Source organism: Lagopus leucura, unplaced genomic scaffold (assembly GCF_019238085.1).
Source record: "Lagopus leucura isolate 7727_CA_CO unplaced genomic scaffold, USGS_WTPT01 Super-Scaffold_100157, whole genome shotgun sequence".
Classification (NCBI taxonomy): domain Eukaryota; kingdom Metazoa; phylum Chordata; class Aves; order Galliformes; family Phasianidae; genus Lagopus; species Lagopus leucura.
In genome coordinates, this window is record NW_024962334.1 from 39,565,893 (window position 1) to 39,593,002 (window position 27,110).

General features: G+C 37.9%; 1 protein-coding gene across 1 annotated transcript; it reads left to right on the plus strand.

The window, feature by feature from the left end:
- Nucleotides 1-224: 224 nt before the first annotated feature.
- PITRM1 (pitrilysin metallopeptidase 1) lies at nucleotides 225-27,001 on the plus strand. The gene is made up of 27 exons (XM_042889060.1): nucleotides 225-324; nucleotides 685-787; nucleotides 1,572-1,678; nucleotides 4,012-4,163; nucleotides 4,534-4,648; nucleotides 4,786-4,882; nucleotides 5,189-5,349; nucleotides 6,718-6,844; nucleotides 7,598-7,686; nucleotides 8,174-8,302; nucleotides 10,029-10,142; nucleotides 10,611-10,707; nucleotides 12,877-13,011; nucleotides 14,837-14,975; nucleotides 16,073-16,189; nucleotides 17,683-17,815; nucleotides 18,535-18,655; nucleotides 19,480-19,556; nucleotides 19,956-20,121; nucleotides 20,239-20,339; nucleotides 21,171-21,291; nucleotides 22,039-22,110; nucleotides 23,184-23,296; nucleotides 23,815-23,940; nucleotides 25,091-25,236; nucleotides 25,852-25,954; nucleotides 26,529-27,001. The coding sequence occupies exons 1-27, from the start codon at nucleotides 278-280 to the stop codon at nucleotides 26,620-26,622; spliced, it is 3,102 nt and encodes a 1,033-aa protein (XP_042744994.1). The 5' UTR covers nucleotides 225-277; the 3' UTR covers nucleotides 26,623-27,001.
- Nucleotides 27,002-27,110: the final 109 nt, after the last annotated feature.

A 27,110-nucleotide genomic window follows, 5' to 3' on the forward strand; every position in this document is an offset into this window, starting at 1 on the left:
GCACAGGCACTGTAGGTGGGTGTAACACTGTTCTGAGGCCCCTGTTACGAAGACGTTCTAGCAGGCGCTTATGAGCGTCTTATCTACAACAGATCACCCCAGAATCGCCCCGGGTGTGGGACAACCACCCTTCAGGCGCCCAGCGGGGCGGGCCAACGTGGCGGGCGGGGCGTCCCACCGCCGCCAATGCAGGTGGGGCTGCGGCGCCTGCGCTGCTTCGCTGCTGTACGGCCCAGCTCGTCTGCAAGGCTGTCGGTCTGCGGCGGGGCGCTGAGCCATGTGGAACCGCTACCGGGCGGCCGCGGGCCTGCTGAGCCGCGGGCGGTGAGGACGGGGGTGAAGCAAGGGAGCGGGTGGGAGGCCCTTCATGCTTTTCTTCTCGACCCCGGGCGCTGGCCGCTCGGCTCTCGGCTCGCTGTGGTAGGCGGCCCGACCTTCCCTGCCCTGCGGGCCCCACGGCTCCTGTGCCCGGAGAAAAGCTCAGCCTAGGGGCGGGGAATGGCGCGTTGCTCCCTTGGCGTGGACAGGAAGGCCCCGTGCTAGCTGCCCCTCAGCACCGAGATATAGCAGCGTGTTTTCCTCAGCAGCACCTCCGCTTCCTTCCCCAGCGCCAGGTGGAGGGAATGTGCCTGGCTCCCCTTCTTGTGGCCCTGAGGTGCTCCAACAGGAGATGTGCTGTTTCAGGTCTCTGAATCAGAAGTCATGGAGGTGGAAGAGCGTTCCTGCCAACGAACGGGCACTGCTGTATAGGGTTGGAGAACAAATCCACGGCTTCACGGTAACTCAGGTGAGCATTGCCTCTTGTTTGTGTTGCTGGTGCAGGTAAATTTTCCCTTGATGGGAAAAATGTCAAAATGAAGGCAAGAGTTTGTATGCTATGCAGGTATTTGCATAGATGCCACAAGTGGTCTGTTAAAAATGATGCAGTAGTTGCTGGTATTTATCCGTCTGTGACTGAATTCTTTACGTATCATTAACACATGTCCCTAAGGGGATTTGCTGCTCCAGAGTAAATGCTGCACAATGGGAGTTTGTGTGTTACAGACATTGAGCATTCGGTGTGGCCTGCTGAAAGTTCAGACAGTTGATTGATACCCCGCTGTGTGCTGGTTTATAGGAGACATTTAAGTGATATGTTATCCCCAGAACTACTTCTGTTGCTTTACTGAAAACTCCCAATAGGAATAATATGGGGAATTTCTTTTTACTTCTAAGGAAAAAGAGTTGAAGTAGAGAATGAAGGTATTCTACGGTCATTAGTAGTAGCAGAATCAATAGTAGAATTGAGTTCTTTTAGTTTCCTTCTGCTGTCCTGACCACTGATGTGTGAATATATGCCTTCTCTTTAAATTTTTGAGCAGTTTATTCTGGTCCTAATAGTTACACCAGATGAGTAAGTCCTCCGATTGTAACATAGTGTATTTTTTAATATACTTTCTATTTAAATACATACAAATATTTCATAAATCATAGAAACACATGATCAGTGAACTGATTGTTGCTATGTCATCCTTAATTTATTTGATCTCTTGGCAGTCAGTTTGTAATACAGATGTTTTCTTCCAATACAGGTGACAGCTGTTCCTGAGCTGTTCCTGACTGCAGTGAAGCTTAGTCATGACAGTACAGGAGCCAGATATTTACATGTTGCTCGTGAGGATTCCAATAATCTATTCAGGTAAAGCATGTATATGTATCACATCCAGCATCAACCTGTGCTTTATACGTTGTAATTCAGCTTCGTAATTAGACTTTTCTGTGATAGCAAAGACAGAAGTACTTCCTGTATGGTTCTTGCTTACAGTAATTCAGATTGTAACAGATGTTACAATGTCTGTTGTTCGGCATGCTGCTCGAAACAGAACCAACGCTTAACTCAAGTGAAGTTCCTCAGATACTTAAGTGGACCTTTAAAATTTCCAAAGACAGAGATTCCACAGCTTCTCTGAGCTACTTTTTCTCAGGATTTAACTGTTTATATGTAGATTTTCTTTCTTCAATATCATGTTAGAACCTTCCTTGTGTTATTTAATGGTCATTGGTGCTTCTCTTTCCATCATGTGTATCTATGCAAATAACTTGTTTCCACTGTAACCTTGTAGGCATTGGAAGGCAGCTATTGGGCAAGCTTCCCTTGTCTCTTGGTACAGTCAATCTTTTGTAGAAGGCCATTAGATTAGTCAGGCACAATTGGCCTTTGGTGGAACCATGATTGCTCTCTGTAATCACCTCCTTGTCTTCCTTGTGCTTCCACATAACTTCTAGGAGGATCTGTTCCACGATCTTCCCACACACTGATGTGAGACTTACTGATCAGTAGTTCCTAGTGTGATCCTCATTACTAGTTTTAAAAATGGGTGTGATATTTCCTTTTCTTAAATCACTCTGGATTTTTCCTGCCTGCTGTGACTTTTCCAATATGATGGAAAGTGGCTTAACTACATCTGCCAGTTCCCCTCAGGGCACTAGGATGCAGTTCATGTCCCATGGAGTCATGGATGCTTGGGTCTCAAACCTGATTTTCTGTTATGATGGAAGGAACTTCATTCTCCAAGACACTGCCCTGAGGTTCAGAGACATGACAGATGTGGAAAGAGTGTTTGGCAGTGAAAACTGAAGGGAAAAGACTGAACACCTCTCCATGTCTTCTCCACCTTGGTTGTCTCTAGTTCTGTCTCATTCACTGGGGAGAAGGATGTACTTTCTTTGGTCTTCCTATTCCAACCCATGTATTCACCATAATTTCCAAATTCAGGTCCAGCTGTGCCTTAGCTTTCCTTACACACCTCTACATTCTTGAGCAGTATTACTGTATTCTACCCAGGAATGTATGTCTATACTTCTTGTTTGTGCAGTTCTGTCTTAAAATTCAATATTGGAGGTCCTTACACGGCCATGCTGATCTCCTGCCCAATTACCTACACATGGGAATTGAAAGGTCTTGTGCTACAAGAAAAAATTCCTTAATAAGCAGCCAGTTCTTTTCTACTCCTTTATCCCTGAGGATGGTTTCCCAAGTGGTCCCATTCATTAATTCCTTAAACAGTGGAAAATTCATTTAGGATTCAAGGTCATGAATTTACTCTTCTGGCCCACATCCTTCAAGACTGTGAACTCTGACAGGCCTGATCACTGTAGCCCAGGCTGTCACCAGTACTGACCCCTCTCCATTAGTTAGTTTATCTATGTTGGTCCAGTAATTCTGCTCCTGTAATTGGGCTTTCTGTCACCTGGATTAAGAAGTCAATCTTAACACACTCCAGGAATCTCTGGCTTGCTGTGCTATTTTTCCAGATGTCAGGGTACTTGAAATTCCTTTAGAATGATCAGAGCCTGTGAGTGTGGCAGTGCCTGTTCTTGCAGTATGAATGCTTCATCAGCATCCTCCCATTGATCAGGCATCCTGTGGTAGACACTAGTCACAAGGTTTTCTGTGTTGGTTTGGCCTCTAATTTTCATTCATAAGCTCTTTATCTGCTTTTTGTTGCTATTTTTCAGTGACATCTCTGCGTTCCAGACTTTTTTTCCTTAACATAGGGGACAATCCCAATACCTATCCTTTTCTGCCTCTTTGCTTTGCCCTTCTGAGTAGTTTATAGCCATCAATTGCAGCACTTCAGTCATGATTCATCTCACCAAATTTTAGTGATAATGATTAGATCATAGTTTTCCAATGGTGCGATGGCTTCCAAGTCCTTCTATACCTCTGGTTCTGAAACTAGATTTTCTAATAAATTGACATGTAGTTGTAAGACGTAGAACATCTTTTTTACCATAAGCTTCCACAGGCTTTTCCTGAGTGTTTTGACTAAAAACTGTGTGTATGTGAGGTTTTTCAGCTAATTAACTGAATAGAAGAGATCATATTTCCAAGTAGGATATAAATATTGTAAATGTAACTGTTGATATTGGCAACTGTTACAGTTTTGACAATTGCTTTGTTACATTGTTACATTGGTTGGCTTCTCATAGCAAGTAAATGCATTCTTCTCTGTTCTGTCTTTCTTACAGTTTGCAATTCCGAACCACTCCAATGGACAGCACTGGGGTCCCACATATCCTTGAGCACACAGTATTATGTGGTTCTCAACAGTATCCCTGCCGAGATCCATTCTTCAAAATGTTAAACAGATCATTGTCCACTTTCATGAATGCATTCACAGGTGAGCCTGAAGTAAATGAATTTTGTCTTAACATGAGTAAGGTGGATCTTTTTTTCCCCTTTGGGGAGCTATTATCAGTAAGTGTGACTGAGAGGTTCAGAAGCTGTGAATGAGGGGTTGAAAACTAACAAAGCATGATGACAGATCATTTGCAGTTACAAAGGCCTGGTAGAACTAGAGCTTTATAGTACACAATAAGGCAATTGTTTCTATGCTTGCATGTTTGATAAATAATTGCAGTCTTAATATATTAGTTAATTAGTAAGCTTCTTCACCAATTATTATATTGGTGAATGATTCAATATAAATGAGAGCAGAATACACCTCAGACTTCCTAAAATTCTGATCTTTTATGTCTATTTGTATGCAGCTAGTGATTACACACTCTATCCATTTTCAACACAAAATCCCAAGGATTTCCAGAATCTCCTGTCAGTGTATTTGGATGCAGCTTTCTTTCCGTGTTTGCGGCAGCTGGACTTCTGGTAAGCTTGAGATGAAAAGCAAACTTGAAATTTTTTTTTTTTTTTTTTTTTTTTAGATTTATAAACAAAAATACAAAATCAAACAAATGATCTCTTGAGCTCCCAAGTAATGTTTCCTGTTATTAATTTTTTTTCAGGCAAGAAGGTTGGAGGTTAGAACATGAGAACCCAGCTGATCCTCAGACACCTCTAATTTTCAAAGGAGTTGTTTTTAATGAAATGAAAGGGGCATTTGTAAGTTTTGTGGATTTTTTTTTTCTTCAGTGAAGTCAGCAAACAAACTTTTATTCATGAGGTTAGACTGTTGAACATTTGTTTGCATATAAAAGAATACCTTGCTAATGGATTTTGTTGTAAAACTTCTAAGTTGACACAATAACGCAGCTATTTTTATCAAAGTATATGGGACTATAGAGCAAATTCTTATGTGAGGAGTTCTAGGAGTGTATGTTAGAACTCAAGGCTTACTATGGACCACTTTTTATATTTGAAATGTGCTCTAATGACTTTACTAAAATGTGGTATTTTTTTTCTCTTAAGACAGATAACGAGAGGGTATTTGCACAGCACCTGCAGAATAAACTTCTTCCTGATCATACCTATGGTGTAGTATCTGGTGGACATCCCTTAAGTATTCCTGATCTCACATGGGAGCAGCTTAAACAGTTCCATGCCTCACATTATCATCCCAGCAATTCCAGGTATCTGAAATTTGTATCTTACTAGGTTATATAGCGAGTTAGCATTGTGGTTTTATGAGGGGAAACCAGCTGTATGGTATTCTCCAGCAACTACCACGACATCATAGAATCACAAGGTTGGAAAGAGCCTACAAGATCATCTAATCCAGCTGTCCTCCTATCACCATTACTACCCATTAAGCTACTAAACCATATTTTTATTAATTTGGTCTCGTAGGACCAAACAAGAAAGGAATTTGTTTTAGGGAGAGAATTGAAGGGTGATTGGAGGCAGTGGCTTCTGAATGAGAGGTGGCTAATGTACACCTTCTAGGCTACGTGTGCCTGCTTGATTTTGATGATTTGTGTGGAGTTTTATTTACAGGTGATTCTTCATTAACTTATGTGTTGTGAGGAAATTAACATTGTGTAAGCACTTGGCAGTAATGCAGAATTACAGCACAAGCAGCACAGATGAAGTGGTACAGAAACCTATAGATTCAAATCAACACAGATTAGAAGTTTATAAAGAAGTTGAGAGTGCATGACTGTTCATTTGCACTTGAGTATGCCCTACTATTTTGGGTTCTAAACATTGGTTATCCCTTTGAGTTGGTATTCTGTTGGTATTGCTGCATCTATTCTGTTGGTATTGCTAAGGTCATTAAGCTAAACATCTACTTGAAAATATGAGGGTATTCATTCTTCTGTACTAATTCTGTGGTCGATCTAATTCATTCATGGAACATCAGCTTGTGACATGACTTTGAATTCACCATCTTTTGTGTTTTTTTTTTTTTTTTTTATCATTCCAAATATTCGCTTGTACCTGAGTTTAGATTTTAAATGAGGAATAACATTTACCTGAGACGTACACCATGCCTGTATTTAGTCCAGTGGAAGTTAGTAATATTTCTTGTAGGTATGGGAGTGTACTTTGATAGACTAACTTGCGCAACTCAGCTGTGCTTTACAGGTTGGTTCAGAAATGTATAATCATATTTTATATATTATGAGTGAGGACAGTAACAAATGTCTTCTGAAATGTTAGAGCACTGGAGTTATGGTTCCTAGTTATTTACTAGTACTTTCTTCTTGCAATATTGCATAATACTGCAGCTAACTGAATTTGAGTTTTTGTGGACTCTAAAGCATAACACAGAGACTGAGAAGTGCCGTGGAATTTTACCAGTACAGCTGTGGGTTTGATGTATGTGGCAAATCATGGTAGGTCTTAAATCTTAAAATAATGCTCCTTGTAGATGTAACAGAGTCATTGGAAATCACATTAAATTCATAATGAAAGAAAAATAAACAAACCAAAAAAAGCCCTGTAGATTTTCCTGTAAAAATCTGTTTCTTAATTCTAAGCTTCTGTTTGAAATGCAGATTCTTCACTTATGGTAATTTTCCACTGGAACAACATTTGAAACAAATTCATGAGGATGCACTGGTAAAATTTGAACGAATTGAATCGAAGACTGACATCCCAAAACAAAAACTCTGGGAAAAGCCTGTAAGTATTAAGTTAAAGATGTCTTTATATCTCTATATGTATTAAAAAAAAAAAATAAATAAAATAAAAAAAATAAAATGCACATCCAGTAGTGAAAATGCAGAAACTTGAGTATAACAGCATAACATTTTAGCCCAGCCTGCTGGGGTTATTTTTTTTGTTTGTAAATGTATTAAGTGAGCTAAAACTTTTTGTTGTTAAAAGGGTTAAAAAAGAATGTTTACTTTAGCATTTCAGTAGTGTAATTATTCCATACCTTTGTTCATTTGCATTATTTTAGTTTTCATATGCCCTCAGCATTTAGAGAACTGGAGCATTTATTACTGTGAAGCACCTAGAACTAGGGATAAGAGTGTTAATACTTTGTATCAGGAGATGATTCTTTAATGTTACCTAAACTTCGAAAGGTTGGTGTCAAAATAACTTTTTCCATTCATTCAAAACCTTCTCTTCCCTACTTTGCCTGGAAGCTTAAATTTTAGTTTGAAACCGTGCTTAGAGTGTTATTTATGGACAGATTTTCTTGATCCTGTTTATTTCTCCTCTTGTAAAAAGTGAAGTTACCACTCTTATCTTTTCAAGGTATACTGAGTAAATATTGTGTCTGTATGCATACTTGTGAGTAAATATCTGCAAAATTATTTTAGGTTTTTGTGAGGAGGATTTGAGGATGTAAACAGTCATTTTTTTTTAAATTTGTAACTCTATTCTGAGTTTAGTCTCCCTCAAATGTACTTTTTTAATACTTTACAGCAAGAACACCATATAACATGTGGTTTAGACTCATTTGCTGCTGATCCTTCCAAGCAGACGACTGTCAGTGTCAGTTACTTGTTGACAGAGTAAGTCTTATAAAAAAAAATTTCTTAATCAGCCCTGTGGGGGAGAACTAGACAAATCCTTCTTTAACAAAGGAGAGTTTAATTTGCTGAGACTTTTTTCTTGTCTTTCTCTTTAGCAGGCAGAGTTAAGGAAAATCAGCCACTCTCTCGCAGAACTATTCAGTGGGTTAGGCTTTGGGAAAACTGGCTTCTTATTATTTCGGTTGCCTTCCATTTTTTCCAGTTTTTCTTTCTAAACCGGTTGCTAACTTTTGTCCTTGTGTACTAAGTGAGCTTGCAGAGTTTCTAGAATTACTGTTTATGATGAGTGAAAAACCCAGAGCTCTTAATTTTCTAAGTTTGGTGTGGTGTTCATAAGTCATAATTATTTCTCCCTTGCCTCCATTACATGGTTTTGTAGAAGTAATTCTTCTGAAATGAAATCAGAGACGTTTGGTGTTACATATTCATAGCTTGATGATTTTTAATAATTAATATTTTTTTTCAGTATTACAGATGTTTTTGAAACTTTCACGCTAAGCCTCTTGTCTTCACTATTGGTTGATGGACCAAATTCTCCATTTTACAAAGCCTTAATTGAGTCTGGCGTTGGTACAGATTTTTCTCCTGATGTTGGGTAAGTGTTACAATTTAACTTTCATCACTATAAAACAATGTTAGAGAAGATGTAAACCAGTATGAAGTTTGAAAAAGGTGTCTCTCATACAGACAACAGATACCACATCAGAAGAATCTGAATCGTTTTTCCTGATAAAGCACTGTCAGGTCTAAATTTTAGCTTGTCAATATCTTGTTAGAAGCTGTGTTAGTTTTAAAGAAGTTTGGTGTTAACTATTCATGTTATCAACCAGAAAAATATGTACATAGGAACATGGTGTGCCTTCATTACTCTAATTTACTTGGAGTATTCATCATTTGTGTTTGGTGTTACACAAAAGAATGATAAAAATGAGTTGGCTTTTTTGGTGCACTGTTACTGTTTTTTTTCTTACTTCAATTCTGTGATTAACACTAGATCAGTTTGGCAGAAATGTGTTTTAATGCAATTAGATACCATTCATTTATCATCTCCACAGTGAGAGAAGGGTATGTATGTCAATGTTTATTTATTCAGAAAGTAGTATTTGCAAGCAGTCTGCTAAACTAGCTAGTTCTGCACTGCAACCTGTAAATGAGTGGGTTCTGTTAACTTCACTACAGGCTCAGCTGCTCATCATAGCTTGCCTTTTTTGTCAGCAAAAGGAAGCAATTTCAGGGCATGAACATCTGACTGATATTAGATATGAAGATGAGAAAAGCCATTCTTTGTTTCCACTGTCTCAGATGTTTGAGTGCAAATCCTAAACATAATAATAAAGTATGAATGTAACGCCTTGGGATAATCTGCTTGGCTTGAAGTTATCTCTTTCGGGTTTGCTGCAAGTCCTTTGTCATGAATACCAGTGCTGTGCAGATATCTTGATACCACAGGGCATGGTATCTGTCTTCAAACACTGAAGAAGTGATTTAGTTGTATGTTTTGTCAGCTAAGCCTTTTGTATGTTTAATGTATCTTGACTCATACAGTGAGTTGTCTTCAGTGTGCATCAATGACTGTGCTGATGAGTCCAGAGTTTGGTATTCCTGAATTTGACATCTGAATCTGTCACTGAATCTATTCTTTTTTTAATATGAAATAGTGGATTTTTAGATTTGATTAACGCTAATTGCTTTTTGCATGTTGGCTTTGATCCAAATTATTAAATGCTGCATTTTTATGTGAGTAACAGTTTGTCTCTGTAAAGAAGAGTTCTCATAGTTAATGTCCCTGACAGCCTGAGCAAAACTGTTTTTTTTTTTTTTTTCCCATCTTCAGGTGCCATTAAAAGTAATTACAACAAAAACAAAATACTTGACCTTCAACATTTACTCTGCAAATACTTCTTTAAATGTACTAATTAAAAGTACTGTTCTTCTTGCTTGCTTAGAAGTGGAATATATATCTTCAGCTGTGCAGGTAGCTGAATTTTTCACTTAGGAGGTTTTATTACCTGAAGGTACTTACTAATGAACTAGAAGATGAACAGAAAAGACTAGCTTTCTTCTGCAACTGTTTGTCTTTCTTTAATATCGTATACTATATCATTTCCTAACAGTGTGCTGCTGCTGCTGAAATTGAACAAAAAGTTCTTTTAAGTTCAATTTCTTCCTTTTTTTTTTTTTTTTTTTTTTTTTTTTTGCTATCTAGAATTTAATAATCTGTGTATGTGGAAAGAATATTTCCCCCTTGCCTTTGCCTTTGCTGGCAGGTTTAATGCTTAAGTTGTACTAGTTGTTGCTGAGTTAAATGTGTTTTATTCTAGGTTTAATGGCTCAACAAGAGAAGCCTATTTCAGTGTGGGTCTACAGGGTGTTGCTGAGAGAGACATTGAGACTGTGAAACAGATTATTGCCAGAACAGTTGATGAAGTTATTGCGTGAGTAATGTTAAATTTTGGAGACTACTGTTCTTTCATACAGTGTTGTACAATTAGAGATATATCTTTATATACAACTACTACTAAGTACACAAGAATACATATATATATATATGTATATGTACATATATATATGTGTGTGTGTGTGTTAATATGCCTTGAAATTTTAATTTTCAAAAAAAATGACTGAAGAAGCAGTTATATTGCTCATTACCCTTAAAACTCTTATCTGTAACTTACTCTATTGTAGCATATTCATCAGCATAACCTTCAGGAGTTCAATGACATTGGTGCTGTTTCACTAAATAACACATCACGATAAGATTTTCCTATCAATTTTAATTCATTGTGTAAGACATCATGGTGTAATATTTCCCTTATCGATGCCATAATTCATTTTCATAACTTCACTAAGAGCAATTAGTGCTTATGGATACGATTTCCTTCTCTCTTCATGCTTTCTCAAAGGAAAGGATTTGAAGAAGATAGGATTGAAGCTCTACTTCACAAAATTGAAATCCAGCTGAAGCACCAGTCTACGAGTTTTGGTCTTGCCCTGACGTCAGTAAGTTTGTATATGTGCTTGTGTGCGATGTTTTCTGTAGAAATAAGTTAGAAATCTGTTTGGTACACCTTTATAAAATATGGGGTCATTTTTTAGGTATCAAAAGCCTACAACTTCTCACTTTCTGGCTTTTTCTTTGTCATATCATGTACATCTGTTCTTTTCAGGAGTCTTCAAGCTATTGCTAGACTCTACACTGCATGATTTAATCAGGCAGTGAACCTGCTGTCTTTGCCTGAATAGGAGCTTTGATTAAAGTAGGACTGTACAAATCAATAAATTTGATTAGTTTAGTTAGCAGTATGGTATGTTTAGGCTGGTATTTTACAGGTTTTATAGTTAGAAAGATTATTGTGGTGGAAAGAGGCAATCAAAAATGAAATGCTCACCTGTATCCTAGTCTCACAGTAGAAAGCTCCAAAAGGAGGGATCTCCAGAAAGAGATCCTTCCCTAGTGGCAGTCAGCCCTTAAATGGGGTCTAGGAAAGGTGCAGCCAGGCTGTGGCTCTTCTGGTCACACAAGTGAATTGCCTTCACCTGTGCTCCCATGGCTGACTCAGTGCTTGCCTCAGGTGATCAATCAGTGGTTCAGACTGTGGTTCAGCAGTTCCCATACACATTCTGATTACTTTTGTAAGAAAGAAATGTCATGCTGACTCTTGGTATGTTTTGGCCGGTTGCTTATCTATTTATAGAAATCAAATCAAAAGACTGTATTTTTCTTTGGAATGTAGGGTTGTGCCGCTGTAATATAATAAATATAATTACTAACACTGCCACTGGAAGGATTGTACTCTGTGTGATCTCTTCATTTAAAACATAAGTAGGAGAATTCAGAAACTGGTAGCTAGCTTTTGTTTTTAGCTGTAGGTTTCCTTTTCTTTCTGAAGTAATTAAAACTGTAGAAATTGTATTCTAAAATGATGGCCTGTTCCAGCTTGCTTATGTTTTATCTGTGTGACTGTTCAAAACAAACAGTCTTCCGATCCCTTTTCTTCTTAGGTTCTGCATGAAAAGTGTGTGGAGAGTCAGTTTATCAGGGAGAAGAGATCAATGTCTTCCTCTGTGCTTCCCCTCCTTTGAGAGCTTCAGAGAGCTGTGAGGTCATCTCTTAGCCTCCTTTTCTCTCAACTGGACAATCTAAGTGTCTTCTGCTTCCTCTGATAGGACTTACCTTCCAGCCCTTTTACCAGCTTTTATTTCCCTGGACATATTCAGCTACCTTAACATCCTTTTTATAAAGTGGTGACCAGACCTATATACAATATATTTGAGGTGAGACCTCAAATGCTAAATATGGCAGGAGAATTGCCTCTGTCTGGCTATGCAGTGTTTAATGCACCCTAAAATGCAGTTTGTCCTCTTGGGTGCCGGGCACACTGCTGGTTCGTGTTGAGCCTGCTGAAATCAGCACCTTTCTCTAGACTCTGTGGGGCTGCTCTCCTACCACTTGCATCCATCTGTACTTATCTATCATTCTGTCATCACTCCATCCCAAGCGTGGCACCTGGCGTTTCTCTTGTTAAACTTCATGATTTCTCTGTACACCCAGAGCTCCAGTCTATCTAGATCCCTCAGCAAGGCCACTTGTCCCTCAAGTGAGTCAATACTACCTCTTGGTTTATTATCAACTTGGAAACCTTTGTAAAAGATGCATTCAACTCCTGCATCCAAATCATTGATGAAAGTGTGGAACAGAACTAGCCTTAGAATTGAGCCCCATGGGACACTCCTGTTGATTAAATCACTTCATCAGACTGATAGGGTAGAAGACTGTAATATTCATAAACTGTTTTGTGTCCGCCTCCTGCTCTGCTTTTCCTTGTTTCTTGGTCTGAAAAAAAAATGTTTATTTTAAAACGCGGAAAAAGTATTGACACAAATTTCCAGAATGCAGATGCAAAAAAAGAAAGTAAGTTTATTTGTTACGATAAAGTCGGAGGAGAGAATGGAGGGGGGCAAAGGACAGATGATGTTGGTGGTATAGTCCTTTAGTCTGAATAAATATTTCAGCTTTACAGTTCTATTCAATCTAATGAAAGTGTTCATCAGTTACTACATGTCTACAGTTCAGGTACAGATGGTAAGGTAGTTTTGGAGCACAGATGCTGCCAGTTATGGAAACGCATGTAGATTGTCCTGCTTATTTAACTACCCTTTGCCTTTCAGTATATAGCCTCCTGCTGGAATCAAGATGGGGATCCAGTGGAGCTCCTGAAGATTGCAGATAAAGTGTCACGGTTCAGGCAATGCCTTAAAGAAAATCCCACATTTCTTCAGGAAAAAGTTAAAATGTATTTTAAGGTAGGAACATGTTCAGGAAGATAACTACAGTATTAATTTTTGAATCACAGTTCTGTGGTTTGAACTGAAGGGTACTGAGTTGTTCATACTGTCTGTTTTTAGATGTAGATAAACAGCAGTGCTTTTTAATGAAGCATGTTAATTTTAAATGGTTAAAGTGAGAACTTAAAACTGGAGAAATTGGCCACTTGGACACTTGGAAATGCACATACCAGAACAACAATAAAATACTAGTGTTTAATTGAACTCTGATGCCTGATGCTATAGAAGGGCATATGAAAAGACATGGATAGAGGATTATGGGCCTGGTTGTGTATTGTGTATAGCTTTCTATTCTTCCTTGAAAAGACTTTGGCTGTTTAAATAAGATTGTTTTAGTGCACTTCACATTCCTTTAGTTGTTGTCTGAATTTTGCAGTTGGCTTTCTGCTCTTTTTCATGTGTACCTGTGTAGGTGTTTTACTGGAGTGTTTGCAGTTTCAAGAACAGCAAAGGCATTATGACATTGAATGATTCGAAGCCCTCTGCATTAGCTAGTAAAAACCCAGTGACAGCAATGCTGAAGTGTCTTTCTTATTTTTGTTTTGTTGTGTTTTCTTTTTTTTTATTGTTTTGCTTAAATTATTCAAGTTGTTTTGAAGAACTCATCTGTGATACTTAACTGTCAGCTCGATTTACCTTTGGGTAAATGCTTGTTCACATACATCAAAGGTGACAGGAAACAGTGGCGTCTGTTTTCCTAAAGGCATTATTAGTGTATGGAAGTAGTAAGGAACTGTCAAATTTTTGGCTGTTAAGAAATACAGACACAGTATTCTTGAGAATGTTCTTGACTATGCAGTTCTGCTGAGGGTTCTGAGGTAAAAACACTGCTCAATAGAAGTAATGAGAATTGTTGGATTTTCTGATATCAGAAGATGATGCACCTTATGTTGTACGTTGTGCCAGAAGATTAATAAAGCAGGAAGGCTGGAAGCAATGGAGAGAATGCTGTTTATCTGTCCTTGGCATCTTACTCTTTAACTCTGTAGTCAGTCATGTTTCCTTTGTCTTTCTGTATAACCACAGGGGAGATAAGCTCATAAAACAGGGAATCCAATTACAGTGTTTCAAATTATTGGGTGTGTCTCTCAGTGTTTGACTCCTACATTGAAATGGGCGTTTTTGAGGTCACTGTCTTTTGAATAGCCCCCCATTGTTATATAAAATGGTAGCTGCTGAGTAATTTTGTTATGAGTATTCCACAGTGCAGTATAAACAAAGAAATTTGACAGCAGTTGTGATGCTTGCATAATGCATGGAGTCCTTTACCAGCAAGACTGTAAGGCATTTTTGAGCAGGACAAGGCATGCACATTTTACGTCATTTGGGATCGCTATGCGCTCAAGCTTGGGCAGGTTGAATGAGATGTTAAATGAAATTCTCCTGCAGTTAACTGGATTCCCTATCTTAGAACGTTCTCCAGATATAAGTTATGGCACGCTGCTCTGCAGTGTCATACACAGTTGTTTCACCTAGATTTAATTACACAAGTACTGTATGCTGTTTGGGGAATCAGACTCCATTCTAAAATTTCACCAAAATTTGTTCATTCTTGTTCATGTTCTTGTTCATGAGCTGCCTCTCATATCCTCCCTAGCAGCAAACTGCTTCATTAAATGAGGAGTTTAAATAGCCTGTTTGTGATTCTTTTGATAATATGGTAGAACCAAGTAATGCATGGGCTGATTCTGATCTACTTCTGATGAAGCAATAATCTGAGACAACACAGGTGGAAGCAGCCCTCAAAATTAATAATTCTCTGTTTTGGGATGCATTTCTGCAGGATAACCCGCATAGATTGACTCTGTCGATGAGTCCAGAGAAAGACTACTATGATAAGCAAGCAAAACTGGAAGCAGAAAAACTGAAAAAGAAGGTCAATGCTCTTTCTGAAGAAGAGAAAACCCAGATCTTTGAAAAAGGTTAACATACTTATACATGGTTTTTGTTTGGGTAACTGTTTAAAAATACACTGTTTGTTGGTTTGTTTGTTTGTTTTTTAAGCTATTGCTCTGTAAACTATTTTAAATTCTTTAAATATATCAAACATGTTCCAGTATTTGATCTGAACTGGATATTTTTTTTTTGTTGGTAAGCTTGTGTAATACATGTGTTAGGAAGCTATGCAGTTTATACTAAACTATGTAGTTGGTGTATTCCATTACCTTTAGCAGTTAGAAAACGAAATGATCAAAGATTTCAGCCAACAGTCAGTAGGAAGAATGTTTTAAAATTTATCTGCTTTTTCTTCCTGCTAACTTGCAATTAGTATAAGGTGAATAGCACCATTTACCTTCAAGCTCTTTGTTTCTGAGCATGTGAAGTTTGCTCCATACTTCTATAAAATTTACATTTTGTAATTGTATTTCTTTTCTACTTAAAAAGCCAACTATAGAAATAATATTGTTTGGTTTATTCTGAGGAATAACATGAACTTGGAAACCTTGAGCAGTCATGTCTTTTTGTTAAAACGTTGATTTAGGCACAGAAATCCTATAAAAAAAGGGAGTTAATGTTCAGAAGCAGTGTCCCTGGGAGGGGAACAGGGGAAGACGATCTTTCAGATGAGTTTGTCTACATACAAAAATAATTTTGAGAATACTTATAGGCAGCCAGCTGGAGTCTGAAAGAGGCTGAAATGTAAGATAAAGCACAATGGTTTAGCTGCATCAGAGTACTGACAACGCTTGAGAAAGATTTCTTATGAGTTAGAACCAAGGTCTGCGTTGCCTAATGGTGTCTGCAGAGCTGGACAATAGGGCAGACTGACAGATATCACTTCTTCAGGGTTTGAAATACATGTAAGCAGGATGTGAAAGAAGGGAGTGTGTAGGAACGAGTTTACAAAGGTATGGTGTTTTTTGCTGACACAATAGTGTGCAGAATTTGTTTCAGTGCAATATTAGAAAGAACAGTTGATAGAAAATGCTAGACTAAAACACGTTTTTCTGATCTGCATCACCTCAGAAGATTTAGAAGATGAAAATGGTGAACTTTAGTATTCTGCTTTCTTTATTAGGTTTGGAATTAATTGATCTTCAAAGCAAACCTCAGGATACCTCTTGTCTCCCAGCTCTAAAAGTGTCTGACATTGAGCCCAAAATCCCATTCACTGTGCTGGAGACAACATTTGCAGGTTGGTGTAACCAGTATTTTCTCCTGTCAAGGAGTACACTATTGGATTGTTATTCAGCTACTAGCACAACTATGGCACTTCTTCCATCTTAAAGAAGTTTATGTACATGCCTAGCTGTAAATAGTCATACTCTGAAACAGAACACAAACTGCTATAGCTTGTGGAGAAGGAAAAGGCAGTCATTTTGGCCTGAGTTGTTTGATTTTGACTGTTTGTCAAAGTCGAGGGTGTTCCAACAAGCTAAAAGCAATATCCAAAACAAACTGCAATAGAACTGTGGGTCAGGCAAACGTCTGGACCGTGTAGCTCCTGCCTTTTTTGTCTGCCAAAGCCAAGCTTCCAGATAGCCTTAGACTTCAGAATTGTAGACTGGAATAAAGTTTTAAACAAGGAGTACCTAGAATTCTTTGGGTGAAATTAATTAAAAAAAAAAAATAATAATAATAAAAAAATCTGAAAGCGATTCTCACTGTTTGTTGCCCGTAGCTGTGAGCTGTGACCCTTTTTCTCTAGTCCACCACCTCTGCAGTAGATTGCAATGGTGTGTAGAAAATTCTTGATGTCACCTCTGAGGGGTGATGTTGAGGTACTCCCAGCTGCAATCCAGTTGCCTGCTCTTTGTTTAGCAGTGGAACACCTGACGCAAGCTCCCTGCCTCCTACTTTCTCACTGCCTGCCCTGCCCTGCAGTCAGAGAAGTCACTAGGTATGCTCAATTTTTCTTGAGCAATCCTGCTGCTTTCCAGAGACTTAAGCACTGTCTAGGGTGCAGGAAGCATTTGTTAGTGCTCTCTTCCTACCTCCTACCTGTTTTTAAAAATAAGACGTGCAAGAACCATGGAGAAGTTGTCACTCATTGTAACTTCATTGAAAACGTGTCCTGCTTTGCTCATGGCTCTCCTTATGGATTGATAGGAAGCAAGAAGTCATAGCTCTCAATTTTGTCATGGTTGTGCTCAAATCTTGCAGGTGACATTGCTCTGTAGTATATTTTTAACAGAAATTTTTCTGTCGAAATTGTCAGCAAGTGTCAAGTACTGGATAATTTTGATACTAAAATGACCTGTTTTGTGAGAACTGTGTTTATTCTAATAGCTGTTGTTACAGTAGAACGTACAAAGTGGGAACCTCTTTTTCTCAGCCTTTGAGGTAGAAAGACCAAAAAAACAACAAGTAAAAGAGAAAAACTTCTCAAGTCATTCAGGAACAAATTATCATTCCATCACTTGAGTGTTATACGTAAAATGTGTAACTTCTCTCTTTAAATTTTCCAGGCATGTCTTACTTTACCATGTACAAAACTAAACAAACAAACAAAAAAGAAACAAACACAACCCCCACTGCAGTCCAGCATTCAGTGCAGTATTCCAAGTTAAAAACAAAAAGTGGATCTGAAGTGATTACAGAAAATAACTCTTAATTCTTGTAAGAAGTGGTTTTGCTTTCATGTACTTACAGAGGAAACCTTTTCTTTTCTTATTTATTCATCCCTAGCTGATGAAGTTCCTGTCCAGTACTGTACTCAGCCAACCAATGGGGTTGTGTACTTCAGAGCTGTTTCCAGCTTGAACACTCTTCCTGAGGAGCTCAAACCATACGTGCCGCTGTTTTGCAACGTCATTACAAAGTGAGACATTTACTTTGCTAGAATCTAAAGCAGTAAGATATATTTCAGCTTACTGAAATAACACTGCTTCTAATAGTTTCAGTGGCTGTTCTTGTAGGAAGGAGACAGTGATAAGTTGGTGTCTTGCTGGAACACTGATTCTTCCCTCTCCTCACTGAGTTGCCAACTCCTTTAGCCTTTGTCATTCTCTGCATTCCTTTGTTCCTGGGTGTCAACATGAGCATTCCCCAGATAGATGGAGAATTTTATCTGAATGGAAAAAAGCCTCGCTGAAATTTAAGTTTTCATGTAGATTTTTCTTGGTCAGGTTTCACAATGTGGTCAAAGGAACACTCACAAAGGGGCAAGAGTGGCACCAGACATATTAAGTGACCTGGGCCAGAAGGAGTCTGTTCTTTTTAGTAGTGATAACAGCTTATGTGATGCTACTACTCTAGTTCCACGTGTATGTTGGGAGCAAGCCTGTACACTAAGCACCCTTTTTAATACTCCATTTTGAATTTGCAGTGGGTTTTAGCTGATGGCTTGGTGTATTATTATTATTTTTTTTTTTTTTTTAGTAAGATGTGAAGTATTACATTTTCTTGATAACACTGCAAATTGCTTAGTTGCTGCATTGTATTTGCCTAAAAAAATGTGAAGTTTCCTTCACATTTGGTCTATAAGCCTTAGTCTTCCCATACAGTGAAAATGGAAATAAATCTGATTATTTTCCACAGGCTGGGATGTGGAGCCCTTGATTACAGGGAACAAGCCCAGAGGATAGAGCTAAAAACAGGTGGGATGTCTGTCAGCCCACATATCATTCCAGATGATTCACACCTGGATGTGTATGAACAGGTAAATTAATCATAAACTTACTGATGTTAAATTGCAATAACAGCTCAATAGTTAAAGTCACTCAGGGCTTCCAGTAGAGCATCAGTTAATGTGCATTGAAAACAGTGCTTAAAAAGTGAAAAAAGGGCTTATATATTTGGGTAAAATATATATTTGACAATTATAATATCTTAATATTTTGCATTAAGGGAAGCATGTGACACAGTCATCCATTTTAAGGCAGTGTTTTGCTAACATATGACTATATTTTTAGGTTCTGCAAAACTTTGGAAACAAGAGTTAGGGCCAGAATGGAGTAGTGCTGTGCGTGGAGATTGCTGTTAATGTGTATATGTCCCTGTTAACTGTGATTGGGAAACATTCAGTGCTTTTCAGGTTTGTTAGATCTTAGCATTGGGCACTGTAGTTTTAGCAATAAATATATCTTAAGATATTTCAGAGTTACTGAGGTCTGCTTCCTGTAGTCTGTTCCCCATTGATCATGAAGTTGAGTAAGGGAGATTCTTTGCAGGAAGATTCATCCCCAGAACAGTTCCTTATTCTTCATATAACGAACAGCTAAAACTCTATTTCTAAGCTTTTACTTACTGTTGAGAATCAGTAATCAGCAGGCTTGCTTTGTGTGATGGTCAATCACATTTCATGTCTGCTCTGATTTTAGTAACATAGCCTGCATTGAAGTATTTTTTTTTTTGTGAAATATTAGGTTGGCACCACCGCATTGCTTTCATGACGAGAATTCTTGCATGTTTCTCCATTGCTTTAGTTATTTGTCCAAAGGAGTTTTTTTGTGTATGTTTTCTTTTTTTTTTTTTTTCCTTCAGGGTGTGCTCTTTTCATCTCTGTGCTTGGATAGAAATCTGCCAGACATGATGCATTTATGGAACGAAATATTTAACAAGTACTGTACATTGTTTTTTGGGTTTTGTTTTATTTTTTTGCATGGTTTTGGGGGTTCTCTTTTTCCCTCTTGCCCCAGTCACTTCTTACAGATCCTACTTTGAGGTTTGTTTTCATAACTTTATCTTGAGTGACTCCCAGACACTAAATCATGGAATGATTGAGGTTGGAAGGAACCTCTGGAGGCCTTCTGGTCGAGGTCCCCCAGTCAAGCAGGGCCATCTAGATCATGTTACCCAGGATCATGTCCAGACAGCAAATCTAAGTACCCCATCCTTTGATGACTATATAATGGATTAAATGGAGAAGGTGCTCTCTTGAATGAAAGGTGCAGTTATTATTTAAGCCCATTGGTGTGGTTTTGCATGAGATGTAGAGAACTATTTTTACTCTTTTTCAGCCCTCGATTTGAGGAGGAAGAGCACTTCAGAGTGCTGGTTAAGAAGACTGCCCAGGAGCTATCAAATGGGATTCCAGATTGTGGGCATTTATATGCTTCTATTAGAGCTAGCAAAAACCTTACACCTTCTGGAGAACTGCAAGAAATGTTCAGTGGGATGGATCAGGTGAAAAGTTAATGGTGTTTTTAAGTGAGGCTCAAATTCTCTACTGTGGAATGGCAGTGCTGATTTCTGTTGAATCTTTCTAATGACTTCATCTGTAGTTCTGCCCTTTTATTGCAGGTGAAGTTAATGAAGAGAATAGCAGAAATGCCTGATGTTAAACCAGTACTACGCAAACTACCACGGATTAAGAAGTACCTGCTAAATAGCGACAACATCAGGTGAGTTCTAGCTTAAACGGAAAGAAACTGTGGTAAGAGAGAGGCCATGACCTGTCAGTAAGGCATGTCTCAGTATTGTAGTCCTGTGAAACAGAAGACCTGAGGAAATACTGCAGAAATGTTCAGTCCATGTTTTATGAGCTTAAGAACTTGATGGTAGCTGTGGCTTTTGTTTTTTTTTAACAGGTGAAATCTACAACAAATGCAAAATTCAGATGTTGGATATTCTGTCAATATACTGCCTTTTTTTTTTTTTTTAAACCTTGAAAAGTGCTCAAGAGCAATACTGTTAGATTGCATTGTCATAGTTTAATGTGGTTTATTTTTGTTTTATTTTTTCTCTGCAATAAAAAATAGGGATGTTTTGAAGCCTGCTTTATGTATCAGTTGGGCAAAATAAGACATTAGTTTCAAAGATAGTTCAATTTGATGTTAAATTGTAGTAGATTGTTTTGCAAAGAAAATGATGAGTAAAATTACTGAAGTATATGTGCTGTTCAAAATCATGGTAGCTGCGCTCGTAAAAACAGAATACTAAGGAGACATTTCTGTTCTGTGAAATCTGTGTAGTCATATCTTGTGCTGAGAAGTGGTGGATAGCTACTACTGGTTTGGGGCAAACAAAATAAAAAAATAATTAGGCTGTATTTTTTTTTTTGGCATATCAGATGTTGTCTTAGAGTTATTATGCTATTTTCTGCAATAAAGATTATCCGTGATCACAGGTGAAATTTTCTGATGATTTAATAGAAAGTTCTTAAGCACAGTGGTGCAAATTATAATGGACTGTGCAAATCCACAAAAAGGTAGTAAAAAGTGGTTTTTTGACAGATGTTCCGTGAACGCAACACCTCAACAGATGTCGGAGGCATCGAAAGAAGTAGAGAAATTCATAAAGGGCATAACTAGAAGTAAAAAGGAGAGAAAACCTGTTCGTCCCCATGTGATTGAGGTAGGAAATCACTGTGACTAATGCATCAAATATATCTAAATTTGATCTTCTGTAGTGGCAACTGTTCAGTCTGAAGACAAACACTATCCATACAGAGATGTCTAAATAAATTGGCCAGTCAGCTCTGCAATAGGCTGGCTTTGTGGCAAAACACACAGCAGCTTGTCTTCATCCTGTAAAACAGACAACAGTAATCCTGTAGATCGCCTGCCTGATCTTATCCTTAGGTGACTGCGTACGCATGAGATGAAGGAAAATTAATTCTTCCTTTCTCTATCACATGAAACTACAACTTCTTTTTTAGCTGTGCATTACTTGGCATGCTGGCCAAATGGAAGTAGGGAGTAAGATGAAGTTCCTTAGTTGTGTGGGAATTTGCTTCATTATTTGGATGGATGTTTGGCACAAATTGTACTTGGTTCGATCCAGCTGACAGAGAATCCACTGTCTTAATTTCTAGAACTAGAGTAGGTCCCTTCACTACCCAGTTGGCTGGAACTTTTGGGGACTCTAATATTTCTCCTGGTGTCTTTTGGTACAAAATTACTCTTGAAAGTAGATTTATTTAGCATTTGCTTAGAAATACAAATATAAAGAAATAATCAAGTAGCTGGCTTATGTTTGTGAAGACATATGGGCTGATGGTGGTTTCAAAAGCTACCACAGGAAATATGAGGGAGTAGGGATTTCAATTATAGTATTCTTAGTTTAAGTCATCTTCTAATATGAGGACTGGATCTTTTGTAGAAATCTTCAGAAGTCAGACCTGTGGGAAGCAAAATGCTTAGTAGTTTGCAGATCACAAGGAAGCTAATTAATGTAAGTACAGTATTGGTTGAGGATACCAGTGTGTGTGTGCCCTTTATCCCACACTGTATTGTTTAAACAGTTCCTCAAACTTCATATGTCTGTCATCCTTTTTGTTGTTTTGCTTTTGGTTCTGATTTGGAGATCACGTAGCTGACTTCACGTCCATGATTGCAGAAAATACACTGTAAAAATCTCTGTATTGTTGCTCATAGCTATCCCCTTCTTTTCCTTCCTTTACTTCCTAAATGATTTTCTATCTGAATGACACCAGACAAAAGAGCATCAGTGACAGTTTAGTAAAAAATAAAAACTTGGTTTGGGTGTAGGAGAGAAGTAAGCACATAGGAATATGAGTGAAAGAGAAAACTGAGTGCTTTAGGAGCCTGGAGACATAAGAAGGATTGGAAGTTCTGATGTGAGGGGATCTGCATCTCTGAAGGTATTTGAGAAATGTGTGGTGGTGGCTCTAAGGGACACAATTTAGTGATGAGATTTGGTAGTTCAGGTTGTTGGTTGGGCTTGATCTTTTGCAGGTCTTTTCCAACCTAAGTGATTATGATTCTGAATAAGAATCAAGTTTACTGCAGGAGATCTGTGAAATTCAAGTAACTGCTGCTTATCAGAAAACAGCTTTTTTTTTTTTTTTTTTTTTTTTTGTGGGGAGAAGTGTTGTTTTTAGGATTCAATACATGTAGTTAATAGATGGACTCAAGTGGGATGGATGTGGAAGTGGAGAGTTATGAACGCTTCGATCAGAGTAAAGATGTGACAGAGAAGTATGCATCTCAAAACTCTTTGGTAATAATGTAATGTATGGACAACTTAGAAGCTGGTGAGCAAGTAGTAGCTGATGTACAGTATCTACACACTCTGGTTTCCTAAGGCAGTTCTAGTTCTGGATTGCTAATGTGGGCAAGCTGAATATATTAACACTGATTGCAGTGTAAGTCACCTGGCAGCTTTAGCATATGTGTGTCTGTCTGTTTGGCAGAGTTTCACAGTTATCAAAAAAAAAGCCAGAGCTTTCAAAAGAATAAATTATCTCATCTCTGCTGTGGCAATAATGTTTTCTTTCCTCTTAGGATCCTACATTCAAACCATGCCCAATGAAGACACATTTTGTACTTCCCTTCCCAGTCAACTATATTGGGGAATGTGTTCGAACAGTTCCCTACACAGCTACAGACTACGCAAGGTAGGAAGCAGAATCAGCAGGGAGCTCGTACTTGTGTGCTGCAAAACACTAAACAAAATGGGAAGTTTTAGGTCGACCGTTGAAAATGCAGTGTCAATAAAAGCTTTGTGGTTTATTTGTGACAAATTCTTTACAGAACATGGTTAAATCTATGAATGCCCTGTTATAGTAAGCGCTGAGATGAGGTAACTAAGGGCTACTAACCCCTGACTTTGGAATAATAGCCCTGCTTGCTTCAATGTGTCTGTAGTGACACTCCTATCACATGTAACAGAGTTGCAGTTAGGAAGCTGTTTCTGTGTTTCATTAAGGGGAAACAATTGGAATTAAAGGATTGTTCAAAAGTAGCAACTCTTACACCTATGTCGCTTTACTCAGCTGTTGTTAAATGTTACTTAATGTTGTAGATTACAAGAAGCAGTGCGTTGTAAATTGAGGTCTTTTTGAATAGTAGAGGCAGAGAATATTAGTGTTACCCAATTCACTTAATATCTTTTCTATTATTTCTCTCATTACAGTCTTCGAATTCTTGCACGGTTGATGACATCTAAGTTCCTACATAGAGAAATAAGAGAGAAAGGAGGGGCTTATGGTGGAGGTGCTAAACTTAATCACAATGGAATATTCACTTTCTACTCCTACAGGTAAGTTCATATCTCAGGGGACCACTGACTACACTTGCATGCATCTTTGACTTAGTTGCAGCTCTCCTTCAAGATTAAATGAAACAAAACAAATATTGAATGACAAGAAAGTAATTCAGCACTGAGTATGCAGTTAAGGTTAATTGCTTAATGTATATCAGTTTTGTTAACAAACCTCTCCTTGCTTTCTCTGGTTTCTATCCCTGGGAAAGTCTAGTTTATCTCTGCTGGTTTAGCAATCAGTGTTGCCTTTGCACCAGGTTTGTATAAGAGAGGTTTTCATTTATTTTGTCATGGGTTGAAGAGACTCGTAAACTTTTGAGATTCTGGAGTAGAAGGGCACTTTTTCTGCTGGTCTTATTTTTGAAAAAATAAGCCTCTTTTGGTGACCGTGGCTGGAATCATCAGAGATTCAGCAAAAAAACATTCAGAAAGCATTGCTAGTAATGAGCTAGATTGGAGAAAGTATATTGTCTTTTCCATTTTCTGTCATTCTGGAACAGTTAACCTGCTTTAATTTTACAAAAGTATTTACAGATAAAAGTTTGAATTGAAAGTATTGAAAACTAGCTATAATTCCCAATAGAAGTGTCATGAGTCTGATAGAGTTCTGTTTTAAATCATTTTCTTTACTAAAGATAGACTAACACAGTTCTTGGGCAAGATTCCTGGCTAAAATCTGAGCAGCATTGCCTCTCTGCAAAGTTTTCAACGTGGCAGGACTTGTCTTGGTTAGTATTTCAGTAGTTGTTGACCTGTTGCACCTGTTTTACAGGGAGCAAAAAGAGGTGTAGCAGGAAAAGCAACTTAAAGATACGGTATATCATAAATACTGCTGCTGTTCTTAATGAAAGCTATGCCTACTAAGCTGCTGAAGCAAATTGATAGTGGATTATGAAGTGCTGGTTTACCATGTCTTTCATACCATTTCTCTGCACACTGCCATGAAGCTGCTTTTAGCAACTGAGCTTGCTACCCTTGTGTACTCAACAATTCAAAATACATTTGGTTCACTCTATTCTACAATGTTTGGTTTATGTATGCATGTTTTGTATAATGCATAGTAAACTGAATAGAGTAAGAACAAAGTAATTACTGTACTTCATGCTGTAAGACTCAAGTCAGTAATTTCTCTTTTTTCTCCACTAAGGGACCCAAATTCATTAGCCACCTTGAAAACATTTGAAAAAGCAGTTGAATGGGCCAAGTCTGGAGAGTTCACGCAAGAAGACATTGATGAAGCTAAATTGGCAGTATTTGCTGCTGTAGATGCACCAATAGCTCCTTCAGATAAAGGTACGTTCTCACCAGCCTCTCAGCGCTGGGATATTTATTTGTTTTTAAATTTAAAGGAGAGAAAATAGTTTGCTAAACTAAATCATATGGTGAAATTTGTACTTGGTGGATGCTGATTACCATTGCTCCTTTTCATAAATGCTGAATGTGTTCAGTCTCTCTACTGAGGTATATATAGTCAAGCTGCTCCTCAATATTAGGTGAATGAATACAGTTAGAAGATGAAGGTAGAATAGAGGAAAAAATTTTGGCTTGGAGTTAAATATAAGCAACTATAATAAAAAATTGCCTTTTTTTTTTTTTAAATAGAAGTTACAAGAATTATTTTCCAGGCATGAATGTCTTAATTTTAAGTTGTTTTTTTTTTTTTTTAAGAAGTTAAAACATAGAACTGTATCAGTTGCCAAAATAGAATGAATTTTTTTTCTAGATAGGTACTTTACCCAGTCTATGATCTTTGGTTTACAATTAAATCTTGTCACAGAATGGCTGTCAAATTGTAGTCTCTATTCTTCCCTTCCTGCACAAGTACTTGTCTTACTCTGCACTCCTTGCATGCAGTTGTAGCTGGGATTCCAGTACATTATTGCACTATGTGGCTTTGTTTTCTTTTAGGTATGGACCACTTCTTATACGGGATTTCAGATGAAATGAAGCAATCACACAGAGAGCAGCTTTTTGCTGTTAACAGAGATAACCTGGTTGATGTAGCAAACGAGTAAGTCTGTGCTTAGAATATGGGGGAGGGGGGGAAGCTGCTTATTTGAAAAATTACACAAATGCTGAACTTGAACAAGTTTGTAAAAGTTGCTACAATTATGTTCTTTTATTTCCTTCATTGGCCTTTTGTCCTACTTTTACTACTTGCTTTTGTAACCGAGAGAGATTTAATTATATCCTGTATATTGCACTCTAACACATGTAGCCTCCCTCTTACATTCTGAATCTGCAGGTGATTGTTCTACTTTTCAAAAGCCCAGAAACTCTCTAAAGAACATATCTCCTCTGCTGTCCAACTCCTGGCTAAATTGGTTCTTCTTGACTCCTACCATTTTGTGCTTATTTAGACTTGAATTCCACTGTAGAAGTTTAAGCAGAGAGGCTTGTAATGGTTATGCCTCAGTGACTGTTGTATTGTGATGGCTGGGGAAAAAAACACTGTAAATTCAAAAAGCTGTTGTAAAAGCAAACAATGGGTTTATATCCAACAGCTTTTTTTCCTGAAATATTTTAACTTGTTTAGGAGAGTCACAGAATACTGAATGCAGCAACTTATTTGTTTCTTCTTGCAGGTATCTTGCAGTTGGGAAGAGCACTCGTGGGCTGGCTGTACTTGGCCCAGAAAATACAGATATCACCAAAGATCCCTCATGGGTCAAACGATGAATAGCTGGCTGAACATCCAAGCTCATACAACATAAGCCCATCTTTGTGACTATATTAGCTTTCTGTATTAATTTTTAATTGAGCAGTGGCCCAGCTTCAATACTACTTAAATTGCTGCTTGTAGCAATGTCCAACAAGCCAGTTAAAACTGAGTTTAAAAAAAAAAAAAATCTAACCATACAGTATTAGAGAGCAGGAACAATTTGTTGTTAAAGTAATGACAGACTTTAGTATTTTATTCAAGACTCACTCCTTCCATCACATATAGATACTATATAAATTAAATATTTTTGTATATGTAGAACATCAGAGTTCTAAATGGCATTGGGTTGAAAACATGTCTGCTGTTGGATATATAAAGTGCTATGTCTCTTTTAAATCTGTTTCATTCTTTTTTATGCTAATTCCAGCTTCCTCTCACAGGTATGTGTCAGTGCATTCTACCTCACATCGAGCCAAGTTTGTGGTGAAGGGCGGCATAGTACATA

Excerpts from the sequence above, each read along its gene's own strand:
- PITRM1 (XM_042889060.1), top strand. The coding sequence starts at position 278 with ATGTGGAACCGCTACCGGGCGGCCGCGGGCCTGCTGAGCCGCGGGCG. Across the intron at positions 10,143-10,610 it reads ACAGTTGATGAAGTTATTGC|GAAAGGATTTGAAGAAGATA; the intron begins GTGAGTAATGTT and ends GCTTTCTCAAAG. Across the intron at positions 25,237-25,851 it reads AATAGCTCCTTCAGATAAAG|GTATGGACCACTTCTTATAC; the intron begins GTACGTTCTCAC and ends GTTTTCTTTTAG.